Raw genomic sequence first — 19,139 nt, 5'->3', positions numbered from 1 at the left:
CCCTGCCTGAATGTCCCATATGAGGGCTTGCTGCCACCCCTCCCATTTGATACTTTGCCTTCCCTACACCCCCCCCACCCTGGGGATCACCTTACCTGAAATATGAGGGGGGGCTGGTCCCCTGGGGGGCGGGCCCCCCCTCCACCTGTATCATCCTCCCCGCTCGGACCTCCGTTTTCCACATGATATGAACTATGGATCCTACTGTATGTATATGCTCAACATCTCTGTCTGTGGGTTTGTTTGTGGGGATCCCATATCTCAGGGGGTGGGGGAGGTTGGCCCTGCTCTGCCCCTATGTTGAGCACTGTTGCTCTGCTTGTAGTTTTGGGACTTGAGCTTTGGTCCGGAACTAAGTGGGGGGGGGATCTTGGATACTATGCCTCTGTTGGGGAGCGAGACCGAGGTGCCCTACCTGACTGAGTCTCTGGACCCCGCTGGGGACCAGTGAATTATACCCCCTAGGCGACCCTCTACTGGATTTACAGATCTTGGGGGGATGGGCTTGGGGAGGGCTCTGAATGGTACTGGGAGAATACATTAGAGCAACTTCTTGGTTGCAGGAGACATGCCTATGGGAGCACCACCTTTTTGAGGTAAACTTGACGTTCCGAAATTTAGATGGGTGTTGTGGGGAGGTGGGAACTGATGTGTTCACAAACTGCCTAGATTGTGATTCCCTGACAATGTTATGCAAAGTTACATGTTGTGCTGGTTTTGTTTTACTTTTTGCATTATATGTTATTAATTTCATTTTAGGAATGTGTGCGCCTCACTGGCTCCATTTCCAGCTGCCGGGGGATGGGGGGACTACCCGGGCTCCTTTTTGCCAGTTGTTGTCCTACCTCGCTCCACTTAAGCCCCTGTGGTCTCCCAATCGATGGCTGCCCACACTTTTAAGCTCTCGATTTGAATATTTAGTTTTTCCACCCAACCCTTCATTCCTGGCCCACCTGTGCCTCTCCCCTGCCTGTAGGGTGAGAGCCTAGAGGTCTCTGTAGACTTTTACCCTCTCTTCCATTCTGTCTCTCCCTCCCCCTCACACCTCAACCTCTGCCCCCCACCCCCCCTGAGAGGTAGTCCCCCCCACTCCCTCTTATCCCTTTCTCCTTCCCTCTTCCCTTGGAGGCATGGCGGTGAGCTCCATCAAAGTGACATCCCTTAATGCAAAGGGCTTAAATACCCCAGAGAAAAGACGAACTCTCTTACAATACCTCAGAAAATCCCATACAGATGTGGCCTTTATCCAAGAAACTCACTTCAAAAACAATAGACTTCCCTTCCTGCAAAACAAATCCTTTCCGCATGCTTACCACTCCACCAACCCTACTTCTAAATCGAAGTGGGTATCGATCTTGTTATCGAGAAAAACTACCATGGCAACTTCATGAGCTGCTATCAGACCCGGATGGACGCTTTCTGTTTCTAAAAGGCCAGATAGGTGAGATCATGTTCACTCTGGCGACCATGTATGCCCCTAACGAGGGCCAAGACAAATTTCTCAAACTCACCCTTTCCAAACACTCCGAAAAGCCCAACTACATGACGTGTGGCGACTCCAACACACAGGCGAAAGGGACTATTCCTTCTACTCCCCACCCCACAAGCGCTACTCGAGGATAGATTTCTTCCTCGTACCCCATGATCAACTACACCTTGTGGACTCTTCGTCAATAGGTCTTATTACGTGGTCGGGAGTCCCTATTTTGGCATCTAAATGAGAGCCTCCTTCAGATCCCAGAGGTCATCGCGGAGGTTTCCAAGGGACTTGAAGGGACTTTTAAAAGCAGCTCTGCAGTTCTGCCGTAAACTGTCCTATGAATCGGGGGACAAGTGTGGGAAATTATTGGCGAAGGCTGTCAGAGGTGAAATCTTACTCATACATCCCTCAGATAACATGCCCTGATGGCCAACAGGTCACACTGCCGACGCAGATCTCAAATGGTTTCCATGACTTTTACTCCAGCCTCTATAACTTGCTGAGTTCCACCTCTGACCAACCAGCTCTTGACAAATACATCTCAGATTCCCAAATACAGACTCTTCCGACTGAAACGCGGGATATTCTTGAGGAGCCGATTACCATTGAAGAACTCCAAGGAGTGGTGAACTCTTTGAAGACTGGCAAAGCCCCAGGCCCCGACGGTTACACTGCCCAATACTATAAGGCCCTCCTCCCCATCCTAGGTCCATGCATTGTTTCGTTCTTTAATGCACTGGGTTCGGGTGCAGAGTTCCCTAGAGACACCTTGAGAGCCCATATCACACTAATCCATAAGGAGGGGAAAGATCCGGGCTTGTGTGGCAGTTACCATCCCATCTCCCTACTGAACACAGATTTGAAGATCTTCTCTAAAATTATAGCCAACAGGCTCACGCGCCATCTACAGGATTTGATACATCTGGGCCTAACAGAGAGGCTAGGGACAACACCATCAAGGTCCTGAACCTCATCCATGTGGCGGCCGCCTCCAAGACTTCATGTATATTCGTTAACACTGACGCTGAGAAGGCGTTCGATAGGGTGAACTGGAAATATATGTTTTCTGTTCTCTGCCACATTGGATTGGGAGACAGGATGCTTAGATGGATAGGTAGCGTATACTCAAGTCCTTCAGCCCAGGTGAAGGCGAATGGTGTGCTCTCAGAGGCTCTCCCGATTGGTAATGGTACGAGACAAGATTGCCCACTTTTTCCCCCTACTCTTTGCCGTTTCATTAGAGCCATTTCTCTGCACTGATCAGCATCAGATTGAACCCAGACATATCCGAGCTCACTGTAGGCAGCTCCCAACACAAAATCTCAGCGTATGCGGACGACCTCCTTTTCTCACTGACGAACCCCATCATATCCCTTCCAGTCCTCCTTCACGAATTCAAAACTTATGGAAATATTTCCCACCTTAAGATTAACTTCTGTAAGTCGACCGCTATGGGCGTAGCCTGCCCTCCCGACATTCTAAACTCTCTCCAGACCAACTTTAATTCAAATGGCAGACACAGCACTACCATACTTAGGCACCCACCTCTCTTCTGATATCTCTAAGACATTTACCCTCAACTTTCCCCCCTCCTGTCTAAGACCTGCACTCTTCTTGAGAGATGGCATCCAGGCTTTCACTCCTGGTTCGGCAGGTGCATTCTCATTAAAATGAGCATACTGCCCAAATTTATATATCTTTTTCAAGCTCTACCCATCCAAATACCCCCCCTTGTTCTTCAAACAGGTAAGGGGCTCTCTTTGCCAAATTTGTGTGGGCACATAAAAAAAAACTGACTTCGTCGATCACAACTGACGTTACCCAAATACTGTAGCGGTCTTGCATTGCCTGATATTCGGCAATGTTACTTGGCTTCTCATTTGGGCCGCATTTTGGATTGGTGACGGAATGAGCCCTACAAACTCTGGATACAGATCGAACAAGCCCCAACTTCTATCCCCCTGAAAGGGGCACTGTGGTGCTTTGAGAAGCTGCCGGCTACACAGAAGCTACACCCTCTTCTGGGCGTTACCCTCAGGCATGGTCATATGACCGCCAAAATCCCTTCCCCTACATCCAAATCCTCGCCATTGCTCCCAATTCTTGGCAACCCTTCTTTTGAACTGGGTTTACACGCCTCCGAATACTCCTCACTCAGAGTTGGGCTACGACATTGCGGGTGGGTTTGTTGTGAGTGGTAGGTGGCCATCCATTTTGGAACTAAAAGACCGTTCAGGAGTGTTTAAACTTTCCTTTTGGAGGGCACTCGAACTTCATAATTTCCTCCATTCGTTGTCTCGCCCTCAGGATTTCTCTTGCCCACTTTCAGCATTCGAAAGCCTCTGTTCTTATACAGGTCCCCTATCCCACATCTTATCCCAAATATATCCCCTGCTCAACTCTCCGAAAGAACAACCATCGTTACCTTGTATGGCCAATTGGGAAAAAGACCTGGGTTGTAAATTTTCCACGGCACAAACACCACGCATCATCTCCTTGGCCCATAAGACTTCCCGTTGTACGAAAGTACAAGAGACAAACTTTAAACTACTTACACGCTGGTACCTGACACCCTCCAGATTGCAGAAATGCTTCCCCTCCGCCACGGACAGATGTTGGCGCTGTGACGAGGAGAGGGGAACTCTCCTCCATATCTTGTGGTCCTGTCCCAGATTGCAGGGGTTCTGGGAGGGAGTTTGTCGCATCTCCCAGAAATTCACAGACTACAAAATCCCAGATGAGGTGGCTTTTTCCCTCCTACATTATTCCAAGATCCCTACTGGTAGGTAGAGGAAGTCGCTATTGAGACACCTGCTTAATGCAGCCAAGGCTTGCATCCCCTTTCTATGGAAGCAGCAATCCCCCCCCATCCACGGCACTTTGGCTGAGGAAATTTGAGGACCTGATGCTCACTGCGCAACATAAGCAGGAATCCTACAAAAAAACTTGGGACATCTGGAATGTTTTTATTTTTTCTGTTGAGGGCCAGCGCCTCCTGAGACCGGGATGAACTCCCCCCCCCACCATGACTCCCCCCCCCCCCCATTTATAGTCTGGTGTCGACTGCTGCCGTGCCTCCCCCCTTTTTCTTTTCCTCCCTTACTCTCTCTCCCCTACCCCCCTTCCCCATCTGTTTTCCTTTTCACCCCCCCCCTTTCATTGTTATTACCCTCGACCCGTCATGCCTTCAAGAAAATTGGAAAACTGGCGCTGTGACCCCCGCAATTATGCACTCCTTAGGGAGCAGTATGCCTCTTCAGATACATAGCAGAGGTATTTGTACTTCTTATATTCATGCCTCCAGACTCATGAACCAATTTGTATGTTATATTCCTGATCCTCTTAGTGAACTTTGTTGCTACGTTGACATGCTATGTACAGTGCCTTGCGAAAGTATTCGGCCTCCTTGAACTTTTCAACCTTTTGCCACATTTCAGGCTTCAAACATAAAGATATAACATTTTATTTTTTTGTGAAGAGCCACCAACAAGTGGGACACAATTGTGAAGTGGAACGAAATCTATTGGATAATTTAAACTTTTTTAGCAAATAAAAAACTGAAAAGTGGTGCGTGCAAAATTATTCAGCCCCTTTACTTTCAGTGCAGCAAACTCACTCCAGAAGTTCAGCGAGGATCTCTGAATGATCCAATGTTGTCCTAAATGACTGATGGTGATAAATAGAATCCACCTGTGTGTTATCAAGTCTGTATAAATGCACCTGCTCTGTGGTAGTCTCAGGGTTCTGTTGAAAGCGCAGAGAGCATCATGAAGACCAAGGAACACACCAGGCAGGTCCGTAATACTGTTGTGGAGAAGTTTAAAGCCGGATTTGGATACAAAAAGATTTCCCAAGCTTTAAACATCCCAAGGAGCACTGTGCAAGCGATCATTTTGAAATAGGAGTATCAGACCACTGCAAATCTACCAAGACCTGGCCGTCCCTCTAAACTTTCAGCTCAGACAAGGAGAAGACTGATCAGGGATGCAGCCAAGAGGCCCATGATCACTCTGGATGAACTGCAGAGAACTACAGCTGAGGTGGGAGAGTCTGTCCATAGGACAACAATTAGTCGTACACTGCACAAATCTGGCCTTTATGGAAAAGTGGCAAGAAGAAAGCCATTTCTCAAAGATATCCATAAAAAGTCTCGTCTAAAGTTTGGTTTGCAAGATAACTGAAATACATCACAGGTGATATCATTTGCTGCTCAGTGATTGCAGTATTCTAGTCTGTATCTCCTCAAGGTAATACATAAAACCTGGCCTGTAAGTGGGCCCTGAGGACAGGTTTGATGACCACTGATCCACAGTACATAATATCAAAAGATTCCAAGAAAACCTCTGTGCGCAAGGGACAAGGCCGAAATGCATTATTGTTTGCCCATGATCTTCTGGCCCTCAGATGGCACTGCATTAAAAATTGGCATGATTCTGTGATGGAGATTACTGCATGGGCTTAGGAATACTTTAGAAAATCAATGCCTGTGAACAGTTCACCATGCTATCCAGGAATGCAAAGAAGCCATATCTGAACATTAGCCAGGAACGCCGCCATCTTCTTTGGGCCAAAGCTCATTTAAAATCGTCTGTTGCTTTGTCTGCTAACATTTCTATTATCCCTAAACCGGGCAAAGATCCGTCCCAATGCAGCAGCTACCGGCCCATCTCCCTGCTCAACATAGATATCAAGCTATTCGCAAAAGTCCTAGCCACCCGTCTGTCCCCCCTATTGCCTAAGGTTATTCATAATGATCAGGTGGGGTTTGTCCCTGGCAGGGAGGCAAGGGACAACACCACCAAGACGATACATCTTATTTCCCTGATCCAACGTAAAGGTCTGAGAGCTTGCCTCTTATCCTTCGACGCCGAAAAGGCCTTCGATCGGGTCAGCTGGAGGTTTCTACAGCTCTCTGGAACAACTTGGCCTCAGAGCTTCCTTCATATCAAAAGCAATGTCCCTATACTCCCGACCTTCAGCTGCGGTCCTGGTCAACGGTACAACGTCGGCTCCCTTTGATATTGCCAACGGTACTCGGCAGGGCTGCCCCCTGTCCCCCCTCGTCTTTGTCATCATCATTGAGCATTTGGCTTGTGCCATACGACAAAACCCCTCCATTCTTGGTATTCAAACTCCGTCTGCCCATCACAAACTTTCCTTGTATGCTGATGACCTCCTAGTGTATATTCAGAATCCACACATTTCCATACCATCCCTACTTAGTGAACGCTTTGGTATCTACAGTAACTTTAAGCTCAACATCTCTAAGACGGAAGCCCTTAACATATCCCTTGCCCCCTCCACGCTGTCCCTTCTGTCCCTTCTGTCCCTTCTGCAATCCAACTTTTCATTTAAATGGCAGGCTAAAGGGATCTCGTACCTGGGGATTATTATCCCCTCCAACCTAGCTGATTTGTTTTCTCTGAATTATATCCCTTTGCTTAACCGTATACGGAAGGACCTCGAGGAGTGGGGGGGGGATCTCCCTTGCCCTGGTTCGGACGGATTAATATCCTGAAGATGGACACTCTACCCAAGTTCCTATATTTATCTCAAACAATACCCATCCACGTCCCCAAATCATTTTTTATCTCCCTACGCTCGCTGGCAATCAGATTCTTGTGGAACCGGGGCCTCCCCAGGGTTAAATTTAAACTACTAACGATCCCGAAGACTCTGGGAGGCACAGGCCTCCCTGACTTTGAGACTTACCATAAGGCCGCTCATTTGACTCGCATCATTGAGTGGTTCTCTCGCCCTTCCTGCAAGGCCTCTGTGTCTGTTGAACAGGACCTTTCTCCTGTAGATCTCCGAGCCCTTCCATGGGGTTATAACCTGGCCTACTCTTGTATGACCTCCTTGTCCCCGCTGACTTTGGCTTCCCTGACGATGTGGTACAGGACGGGACTAAACTCCACTCTCTCCTCGGACCCGGGCCCCTTGACGTCCCTCTTTGACCATCCCGCTTTGCCACAAAGTGCAGGGGCAACCTCCCTAGGACCTTTTAAGCGCACAGATTGGCCGCAGGCCCGTACCTTTGTGCACCCCTCTCAGGGGACCCCGGTCTCTGTGACAGACTCTGGAGATTGGCTCACGGCCCTACATGTGTCCGCATTTGCCAAACGACTACACTCCTCCTCTCAGATACATCGCAAGCTTACCAATTTCGAGGAACTGTGTTCGCTTCCAGAAACTCCCAAACACTTACTGTCCTCCTTATATAACCTGCTACAGACTTTAGCACACGCTCAACTCCCACATTACACCAGGCTGTGGTCTGCGGATTTGGGTGAGGACATCTCTGTGCCGGAATGGAATACCTCTTTTCATTTCACACATAAGTCAACAATCTCCTGCTACTCCCAAGAAAAGAACTACAAGCTATTGTCCAGGTGGTACAGGGACCCTGCTACTTTACACAGGATTTTCCCGTCTACCCCGGCCACCTGCTGGCGCTGTGAAGCTTCAGTCGGAACTTACATGCATGTCTGGTGGGACTGTGAGAGGATCCGCCCCTTCTGGACACAGATTTTCGAATGCTATAATCTCTTGGCTGATACCCCGGTTCCTATCTCTCCAAAAATTGCGTTACTCTCTATTCTGCCAGGGTCTATTAAATCGCAGAAAAAAAGGTTGCTCCGTTTTTTTATGTCCTCCGCTAGGCAACTGATACCTGCCTATTGGAAGATGACGACCACCCCCCCATTGTCACAGTGGGTATCGATTATGAATGACACCATGAGAATGGAGGAGATGTTGGCACTGGACAATGACACTTACGCCAAATTTGTTTCTCAGTGGTCGATCTGGCTCTGCTTCTCTTCTTCTGACACTTTAATGAACCAAATCTTAAACGCATAAGGCCGCTGTGGGCTCTCCCTTACCCTACCCCCCCTATCCAATTCCTTCCCCCTCCCCCCCTTCCTCCCCCTTTTCCTTCCTCTCCTCTTGATATTTAGCTTTCCCCTATACTGCCTTGCTCATCTTTACTTTGCTCTTTTCTCTCTCTCTTCCTTTCTATCTTTTCTTTTTTATGTTCTTATCTACAAACTGCGTCATGTAGTAACCCATGGGTGCTTCTCCCTACTGTGACCTTAGGGACCGGAGCACAGGCCGTCTTTTCTACCCTCCAAGCTTCCTGTCAGGGACCGGCTGTGGCCGTTTGTCGTTAGCCGATCTCCTGTAATTGTACCTCTGTTACTGTTCCTGTCTGTATATGCCTCATGATGGTTACTGTTTATTGTTTTTACTTGACATGTCTTAATAAAAATATTTTCAACACTAAAATCATCTGTTGCAAAGTGGAAAGCTGCTCTGCGGTCAGACAAATTGAAAGTTGATATTTTTGGGCCACCATGAGTGCTGTGTCCTCTGGACTAGAGACCTTCCACCCTCTTATGAGAATTTAGTTCAAAAGCCTTCATTTCTGATGGTATGGCGTTGTATTGGTACATATGGAATGGGCAGCTTACACATATAGAAAGGCACCATCAATGCTGATCGATATATCCAGAAATATGCTTGCATCCAGACCTCTTTTTCAGGAATCGCCTTGCATATTTCAGCAGTACAATGCTAAACTGCATACTGCATGACTACAGGATGGCTTTGTAGTAAAAAAAAAAAGTTTGGACGCTTATCTGGCATGCCTGCAGTCCAGACCTTTTACCAATTGAAAATATTTGGTGCATCTTGAAAGGAAAAATAAGACAAGACCCAGGACTGTTGAGCAGTTAGAATCCTATATCAGGCAAGAAAGGGATAACATTCCTCTTCCAAATCTCCAACAACTGGTTTCCTCAGTTCCCAGACATTTACAGTGTGTTGTTAAAAGAAGAGGGAGTGCTACATTGTGGTCAACTTGGCCCTGTCCCAACTTTTTTGAGACATGTTGTTGCCATCAGTTTCAAAATGAGCTTATTTTTTTTCTTACAATGGCACGTTTTCTAGATTTAAACATTTGATATGTTTTCTGTTTTCTATTGTGTATGAAATTTGAAAATCATGCATTCTGAAATTGAATGCTGGTCTTTCAGCCAATGCACCGTCTGTGCATGCATGCTGTGGACTACATAGTGTTTAATGGAAACCCAGCTGCATCCTGTCAACCTGTTCACATGCTTCCCAATACTGTACAGGGCAGTCATGGGCAGGGGTGGACTGACCATTGGGCCACTCGGGCACTGCCCGAGGGCCCCATACCACTAGGGGGCCCCATCAGGGTTGCCAGCCTCAGTAAAACCAGGGACAGTATGTAAAAATTAGTGTTTTTTTTTTTTTTACATCTGTCTCTAAAATGTCCCTTACCGACATCTTTTTGGTCTAAAAATCCTGAGATTATAGCTGCCCCACCTCTCCAGTACCTTCTCAGCCAATAGAAACATGTCTGTGTATACTGTGTGATTTGTATACTGTGTGTTTGTGTCTACTGTGTGGCCCCATAATCTCTGATTGCCTGGGGGCCCCATAATCTCCTATTTTCCGGGGGACCCCATGAGTTGTCAGTCCGCCCCTGGTCATGGGAGAACAGAACAGTGGCCAAAAGAGAGAGAAGCGCAAGTAAAGTACAGTTTGCAGCATGTAGGGACTTGAAGCAACCAATCCAAAATATTTGTTCTTTGATCTGACTGACGAAATTAAATCTCATTTAATGATCTGGATAATTGCACCAAACTTGATTTAAATAACCCTGCAATTCTAGAAGTATGAGTACGGGAGCAGCTCTGCAGACCACTTCTGCTGTTTTTCTCCATTTAAAGAAGAAGGCTAATGCTTGCTTTAACTTTATATATTCAACTGTATTGTGCTTTGTATACATTTCTGCTTAATATAAATAATATATACTTCTGAAATGTTGCACCAATACTAGTGTTTCTGTTCATTTATACATGAAATGGGCCTGACATAAGAAAAATTATAGACCTGAATGTATCAGGATTTCATGTAAACTTTGTATTGTTGCAGCCTTTGTACAACTGGTGTGGTACGGCTTCATATCAACAACTGGCTGGAAGTAAGCTTTTGTTTACCGCATAAAATTCACTGCGTTGGAGCAAACTTTATTCCCCCAGAAGCAATAGAGAAAAGTTTAAAATCTATAAGGTAAGATACTTGATCATTTTGTTGTAACATTTTCCAAACATTAGTGCTTTTTACCTTTTCAAATGTTGACCTGTACTTTGATAGCAAGATAGCTAAAATGCAACCTTACCTGATAAGTGTAACTGTCATGCAAGTCTTTTATATCTCATGTAAAATCTTTCGGCAGCTTTTGCTATCTTCTTCATTATACTTTTTTTTTTTTTTTTCATTTAGGCAGGTTTCCTTTCCCTACACCAATCGCCTTTGTTCCTGGCAGGAAAAAGCAGCTTTAAAAATGCACCTAAAGCCGCGTTTTGCGCACGCATTTGGGCAGTCATTGATTCCATTGGCCAGAATATTTTGAGCCTGTCATTGGAATGAACGCTTAAGTGCTAAACATGTTTTAGACAAATTTTTTGTATTTCTATCCAAAAGCTCCTCTATTGGATGTGCTGGTGGTGCATTTTTTCAGACTCTAGCCTACAGTATATGTGCATGGAAACATAAGCTAACATAGAGGTCCCTTTTACAGGCTGAAAAAAAATCAAATGTCTATAAAAGCAGCCTTTGTTTATGCCCTATGTACAGTAGGCCCTAAAGTATTGTCGGTTACACAGTAAATACTTTCTAGCAAAAACAAACTATTCCACCTTTGCAGGGCAGCCATCAGAAATTTTTGGGCCCCTTACACAGCTTTAGGCCTGGGCCCCCCGAGCCTGACCACCAACATTCCCCAGGGCTTGCCCACGGGCCATCCCACCGAATCCACACAACGGCCACCTCATCTGTACGCACTTAGTCCCCCCCTCAATCCTATACTGCTCTTCCCCGAAAATAAGACCTACCCCGATAATAAGACCTAGTCTGATTTTCAGGAAGGGCTGCACTATAAACCCTACCCCGAAAATAATCCCTAGTTTAGCTTAGTTGTGCACTGCTACAGTCCACTCTCCTGCACTCGTATATGTCTGTGCAGCGCTCAGCTGATGCTCTCTTCTCTCAGCTGTCAGCAGGGAATCTTGGCCCCCCTCCCTGCATTGCTCAGAGCGGGAAAGACAGCTTGGGCGGGCAATGGAAGCACCAAGGAGGGCTCAGCTGATCTCCTCTTCTCCTGAGTGTCAGCGGGCGATCTCGCCCCCCCCCCCCCCCCGCACTAATTGCAGCTTTGGAAGATGGCTCAGGCAGGCCATTGAAGTGCAGAGCAGGGCTTGGCTTTCCTCTCCTCCCTGGTGTCAGTGGGGGATCTTCCCCTTTGCAGTGCTTGAATCTGTGGAAAACAGCTCAGGCAGGCCATGAAAGAAGGTATTTGCACAGGTGCATTGCAGAAACGCACACCTTTTGCATTATGTGATCCTGTGATAGATGGGATTCTGGCATTTTGCAACCACTGGGAAGACAGCACATTGCGCAAGCCCTACTCTGAAATAAGCCCCAGTGTGTTTTTGGCTGACTGAATGAATACAAGACCCAGGCTTATTTTCAGGGAAAAGACGGTATATATGCCATCCCCTCCCCCACCCCTGTATATATGCCAACCCCTCCCCCCCACCTGTATATATGCCTGCCCCCCCTCTCCACTTATGTATGTGTATATATATATATATATATATATATATATATGTATATGTATGTATGTATGTGTGTATGTATATATATATATATATATATATATATAAAATCAGCCCCACACATACACAAGTCTGGCCCCTCCCTGTGTACAAACCGCCCCTCTCCCTTTCCGTCACAGCCCCTACTTGTAAAGGAAATCTTCCTACCTAGTACCAGCTCATTTTCACTGCTGACATGTTGCTGACACAGAGGATCACAGTTCAGGCAGCTCGCACGAAGGGTGCACTTGCACATAGTTGCCAGAGGTGGCAGTAAAGAGCTCAATGTCTGAGCTCAATGACGCAGAAAGCAGCAAAAGCTGCAAGATCGTTTCTATAGTGCGCAACATGGCTCCCCTTCACCCGTCCTTCTTTCTTCTGGCCCGGGCGGGCCCCGGGGCTCCTTACAGTTGTATCAGCTGTACCCCCCTGATGGCGGCCCTGCACCTTTTTTTCCATTGAACCAGCCAATATTCGGCCCGTGTGTACCACATGTAAGTGTACAGATAAGAGGAGGCTTGAGCTCTGATTAGCCAAAACAGTCTCTGGTCCAAGTACCTGATGCCATTGGTGCTGTTCGTTTTCAGAGCAGATTAAGCATGGAAGAAAGAAGGCTTTTATGCTGGTTGGGCAGTGCTGTAGTAGTTGTTGTGCATCTTACAGTGGGATTTTTTTGTTTTCACTCTGTTAAATTTAGAAAGATCTATTAACCACTTCCCGACCAGCGCACGACGATGTACGTCGACAGAATGGCACGGGCAGGCATATTGGCGTACAGGTACGTCCAATATTCAATGCCGCCCTGCCATCGGGAGCGCGCCGCCGGCGGCGCGCTCCCGCGCTGGTCGGGACCCCCGTGAGTCCGGTCGCGGGACCCGCGGACTTGATCGCCACGGGCATCCCCGCGATCGTCTCATGGAGCGGCCGAATGGAGGAAATGCTGTGTAAACAACATTTCTCCATTCTGCCTAGCAACTAGTGACGCTGATCTCTGCTCCATGTGATTGGAGCAGAGATCAGTGTTCACTAAATGAAAGCCCAAACCCCCCCACAGTTAGTAACACACCCCTAGGAACACTTAACCCCTACACTGCCACCCACTGGTTAACCCTTTCACCGCCAGTGTCATTTACACAGGAATCACTGCATTTATATAGCAGTGATTACTGTATAAATGACAATGGTCCCAAAAATGTGTCAAAAATGTCCGATGGGTCCCCCACAATGTCGCAGTCATAATAAAAATCGCTGATCGCCGCCATTACTAGTAAAAAAAAATAATAAAAAATTATTAATAAAAATGCTATAAAACTATCCCTATTTTGTAAACGCTATAACTTTTGCGCAAACCAATCAATAATCGCTTATTGCGATTTTTTTACCAAAAATATGTAGAAGAATACGTATCGGCCTAAACTGAGGGAAAAAAATGTTTTTTTATATATTTTTGGGGGATATTTATTATAACAAAAAGTAAAAAATAATGCGTTTTTTTCAAAATTGTCGCTCTATTTTTGTTTATAGCGCAAAAATTAAAAACCGCAGGGGTGATCAAATACCACCAAAAGAAAGCTCTATTTGTGGGAAAAAAAGGACGTCAATTTTGTTTGGGAGCCACGTCGCACGACCGCGCAATTGTCAGTTAAAGCGACGCAGTGCCGAATCGCAAAAAGTGGTCTGGTCTTTGACCAGCAAAATGGTCCGGTCTGCAAGTGGTTAAAAGGGAATAACAGGGATGAGGAGGGGGCGTGGCTTGGCGCGCGGAAGGAATGGCCGCTTAGTGAGGAGCTCCTGGAGACTCACAGCCCGTTAACGTCTTTCCTGGCCGAATCAGACGCTGAAAATGAGCAAGCAAGCTCGGCACAACCCGGGGACTAGATCGCGGCGACAATCCGCTTCGTCCCAGACCCGCAATATACAGGACTTGTTCCTTATGCAGGCCCGCTCTGACCGTTCCACTCCGCGCAAGATGGCGCAGCCACGAGGCGACGAGGAGATGAGCGACGGTTCCCAAGGTACCGCGGACGACCTGGTAAGCGGGAACGGCAACCCTGACCACCCTCTAACGCTGGGCGACATGACCGCCATAGCATCAGACATTAAGAATACCCTGTTCTCTGCCATTACCGACCTTAAAGCTGACCTCCTCTCACTGAACGAAAAAATGGCCACCATGGAGAGGGCTGAGGATAGGAGAGACAAGGCGGTACACAGATTGGAAGCTACAATGGCCTCACATACTGCGCACTTAATTTCCATCAACAGGCACCTTGAAGACCTCGATAACAGGGGTTGGCGGTGTAACATTCGAGTGAGGGGGTTCCAGAGGCGGTGGCCCCCGACCAGATACCCTCGGCCCTACGTTCCATATTCAACAACCTGCTGGAGAACCCGGCCGATACCCCTATTGAATTTGTACGGGCGCACAGGGCCCTGCGAGCGAGACCGTCAGACACAGCCCCACCGAGAGACATCATATGCTGCCTCCAGAACTTTCCTCTGAAGGAGGAGATTCTCAGCCAAGCAAGGAAGAATGACCGTATCCAATTCAATGATAGTGATTTGGCACTTTTTCAGGACTTGTCACCCATCACCCTGCAAAACAGGAGGGCCTTACGTCCTCTCTTGGAAGTATTGCGAGAGAGGGGCATTGTTTACAAATGGCGTTTTCCGTTTGCCCTACAGGTTACTTTTAATGGGAGACAACTCTTACTCAGGCTCCCAGAGGAGCTTCCGGATTTCTGCGCAGCACTGAATATCCCCTGCGTTCATCTCCCAGACTGGTATGCGGAGTTCCGGAACCCCCCACAAGACGCTAGCCCGGACAGCTCTCCCCACTCTTCCCCTGCCAAACCCCCCACGAAGAAGAGCAGAGGAGGCAGGATGGGCGCTGGAACGGGGGGCCGCCTTCAGTTTCCTGCACGGCAGTCCAGGAGCCGGGACCTTGCTTGAGGGACCAGTGGGACGCCATTCATTTTGCCCAATTTTTTTAAACGTTTTGGCTGGTGATTGCCCAGAGGTTTTCCAGGGACACAATGTGTTTTTTCTTCTTTTTTTGTTTTTTTTGGGCTGTTCTGAGTTAACAGTTCTAGGTTGTATGTCCCGCCACTTAGTGGCTGCTATTTTCCGGCCAGGAAATATTATTTTGCCTTGTTATGCTTTAAATTAGGGTCTGTGAGTCTCCCCTATGGTGACTCTGTGTTTTTGTATTATTATTCCCTTTTTTCTTTTTTTATTTCTTTTTATGCACCTTTTTGTTAAGGGATTCTCCTTATTGTTACAACTGGGGCCATTTTCATGGTATCACTGTGAACACTTACCCCTTCTGTGGTGTTCCTCCCACGTACCCCACAAACAGGGCATAGCAGTATAGTTAGGTTTTTGCTGCGTGTACCGCTCCCTGCTCTTTTTTCGGCTTGCAGCTCAGAGATCTGCAGGCAAGAACTCACCCCAATTGATACGCCCTGAGTACAGGACGTTCTCCCACCTTATCCTACCCTCATTTTTGTCCTTGTACCTCTCTCTTCTCCTGATTTCTCCCCATCTTTCCTTCTCCTTTCTCTCTACTGTCATCTCTCACTGCTTCTCCTTCTTGTTTATCTCCACAGAGCGAGCCGCCCTCGGAGGGTTTTGATTTCTCCACCATGGCATACTCGATGCTGGGCCCCTGCCCGACTTTGATATCGCACAATGTTCGTGGCTTAAACACACCTGAAAAATGCATCTCCATCCTCCAGGAGTTGAATAAGGTAAAACCCATGTTTGTATATTTGCAAGAGACACACTTCCGATCTAGTCAAATTCCTAGGTTATTTAACAAAAATTTCCGACGGGTGTTTCATGCAACAAACCCGCAAGCGAAAACGAAAGGAGTCTCGATTCTCCTCCACAAGTCGGCGGGTTTTGAGGTCACTCATCCGCTGTCAGATCCCGACGGCAGATACTTGTTCCTAAAGGGCATGTGGGGCTCTACGCCCTTAACGCTAGCCAACGTTTATTTCCCCAATAGTGCACACGTATCCTTTTGTAGGCGAGTAGTAGGTGAACTAAAGAGCTTTGCTACAGGCTGCATTTTACTGGGGGGGGACTTTAATGTTCCACTTAACCCGATTCAGGACACTTCCACTGGTAAATCAAGCTTAACTTACCGTACTTTGAAACAGGTGAAACAGGTGTTACATTCTCTGACTTTAATAGACACTTGGCGCACTCTCAACCCTACTGGTAGGGACTTTACTTGCTACTCGGCACCTCACGATAAGTACACTCGTATTGACTACATCTTTATTATGCAGCGGGATCTGTTGAATGCCAAGGGCTCTCATATTGGTCTCCAGACCCTCTCGGACCATGCTCCGGTTTCGGTTTCCCTGACGCATTCTGACTCGAGGCCTAGACCCTGCACGTGGAGACTGAACCCCTCACTATTGACTGACATTGAACTACTCCCGACGCTAACGGACGCCCTCCGTAATTATTTCCGAGAAAATGTCTCGGAGGAGCTTTCACCCCTGACTATTTGGGAAGCACACAAGTGTGTAATGAGGGGGGAGTTTATCAGAGCAGGGGCGTCCCGTAAACGGAAGGCGGAATCTCAGATAGCTGCCCTAACCTCAAGAATTGTACAGCTTGAGTCCCAACATAAGCAGTCCCGGGCTACTTTAGTGGCCCGGGAATTGCTTGAGGCGAGGTCGGAGCTGAAAGGTATCCTAGAGACCAAGAGTAAGCGCACCCTTTTTCTAAAACAAAAAATATACTATGAACATGGCGACAAGGGGGGTAGGCTATTGGCCAGGGCGGTTAAGGAGGCTGCCCTCGCCAATAACATTTTGGCAATTAAGAAGGCGGATGGTTCTTTGACGAACCGTGTGGATCAGATTGCCGACAGCTTTCACCGGTTTTATAGTGACCTCTACAATATCCCACCTCAGCATAAACCTGGGGGGCTGCTCGGAGAGAGAGGCCATATCATCCGGGATTATCTGTCTCGGAGTGGCATGCCTACACTCTCTCCTGACGACGCAGATTCCTTGGAGGGTCCGGTCACCTCGGAGGAACTATTGGGGGCGATAAGAAGCCTTAAACCGGGTAAGAGTCCTGGCCCTGATGGGCTGACGGCGCACTACTACAAGGCTTTTTCGGATCTGTTAGAAAAACCACTCTTGAGAACTCTCAATTCATTAAGAGAGCCCCATCAACTTCCTACGACCTTTTTGGGAGCTTATATAACGGTGCTCCCCAAGCCGGGGAAGGACCCCACGGTCTGTGCTAGCTACCGTCCCATTTCCCTACTTAATTTAGATTTAAAAATTTTGTCTAAAATTATCGCAAACCGACTGAGATACTTTTTGCCCCAATTGATCGGCCCGGATCAGGCAGGGTTTATGCCGGCCCTTCCAAACCATGAAAAGAGGCCCCGCGACCACCTAGTCAGGTCTAGTTCAATCTGCCTCAACATGGGCTTAAAATTAAAAGAGAAGATCTTGCTTAACTGCGGAGTAAGTTTGATGCCCAGATATGTCAAGGCGTCCGTCACCCATTTAAATGAGGTATTCGATTGAGCCTGCGCCAACACGTCAGGGAGGAGCGTTAGATTCATGGCCTCTGACTTAGTATAGTTAATCTTGAGGTTTGAATGATAACACTCCCACGACTTCTTTACCTATTTCACACTTTGCCTATCGAACTCCCAGTCGCCTTTTTTAAACAGTTACAATCCTTACTTTGGAAATTCTTATGGGCCCAAAAAAGACCGCGCATTAGTTTACACCTATTGACGAAACCGAAGGCGGCAGGCGGGATGGGGTTCCCGAATTTCAAACTGTATTACTATGCCACCCATCTAGCCAGAATAGTTGACTGGAACTGTCATGCAGATAGCAAAGACTGGATCTCAATAGAAGAGGGAGTGTCTAGATCTCCATTGCGATTCTCCCCTTGGATACCGAAGGCCAGATGCCCTAGGGAATTATCACAACACCCTCTCATTGGGGCTTCGTTGCGGATTTTTCATAAGCTGACCTCACACCATGACTTTACTTCTTCCCCTGGCCCTCTAACACCTCTCCGGGGCAATCCGGATTTCCCCCCCGGGACTGTCCACAAATGACTTCTCACACACTGCTGACTCCCCGTTGTTAGCTTCACACCTGGTACGGCGGGGAAAGATTCTTCCCTTTGATGACCTTTATAGGTAGTCTCCCTCCGGCAACATTATCGTTTTGGAAATACAGGCAGGCGTGCCATTATCTCCTGGCGCCTGTGCGGAGGGAGGCTGTGCTTAGGGACCCTACACCCTTTGAGAAGATCTGCCTCCAGGGCGCCCCCTTGGAGAAGACGACCTCTTTTATGTACGCATGTCTCCAGCAGCTGATCCACACGGAGTCGGACAGATTTAGGGATGCATGGGAGAAGGCCCTCCTGACTCGTTTTACGGATGCACAGTGGCACAATGCATGTATCCTTGCCCACAAAGGCACTATAAGCACCAGGCTACAGGAAAACGCATACAAATTACTCTCACAATGGTACGCCACCCCAACCAAAGTTAAGAGTTGGTATCCAGCATCCTCTGACCTCTGCTGGCGCTGCGGGGAGGCAGCGGGAGACATGCTGCATATTTGGTGGAGTTGCCCCCGGATAGCTAGCTTCTGGGGCGAGATCTGCAATTTAATTCTCAATATTACTAACACCACGCTAACTCTTTCACCGGAGTGTTGTCTCTTGCACATATCAGACATGCCGCTGGGCAGATACAACAGATCTTTGTCTAAGTACCTGCTGATAGCGGCCAAATCCCTGATTCCTAAATACTGGAAACTAACTACGGTACCCTCAGTCAGGGAGTGGGTACACTCAGTTAACCATATTTTCTCTCTGGAGGAGATGCTCGCTACAGCTAAAGACACGGCGGATAAATTTCACAAGACTTGGTCCCCATGGGTCCAGTTTAAGTATTCTGCTGCTTTTTG

General features: G+C 47.6%; 1 protein-coding gene across 4 annotated transcripts in view; it reads left to right on the top strand.

Moving 5' to 3' along the window:
- The window catches only part of NPRL3 (NPR3 like, GATOR1 complex subunit), a 366,504-nt gene that overhangs the window by 154,316 nt on the left and 193,049 nt on the right, over nucleotides 1-19,139 (top strand). For all 4 annotated transcript variants that reach the window (XM_077448801.1, XM_077448799.1, XM_077448800.1 and 1 more), the window contains one exon: nucleotides 10,445-10,582. In XM_077448801.1, coding sequence (XP_077304927.1) covers nucleotides 10,445-10,582 — 138 coding nt within the window. The remainder of the gene's footprint in view (nucleotides 1-10,444; nucleotides 10,583-19,139) is intronic.

The sequence above is a fragment of the Lithobates pipiens genome, unplaced genomic scaffold, assembly GCF_037356315.1.
Source record: "Lithobates pipiens isolate NorthernLeopardFrog02 unplaced genomic scaffold, aLitPip1_a1.2 Scaffold_22, whole genome shotgun sequence".
NCBI classification, from domain to species: Eukaryota; Metazoa; Chordata; class Amphibia; order Anura; family Ranidae; genus Lithobates; species Lithobates pipiens.
The sequence above is the reverse complement of the archived record's forward strand: the minus strand, read 5'-3'. Positions and strand labels throughout refer to the sequence as shown.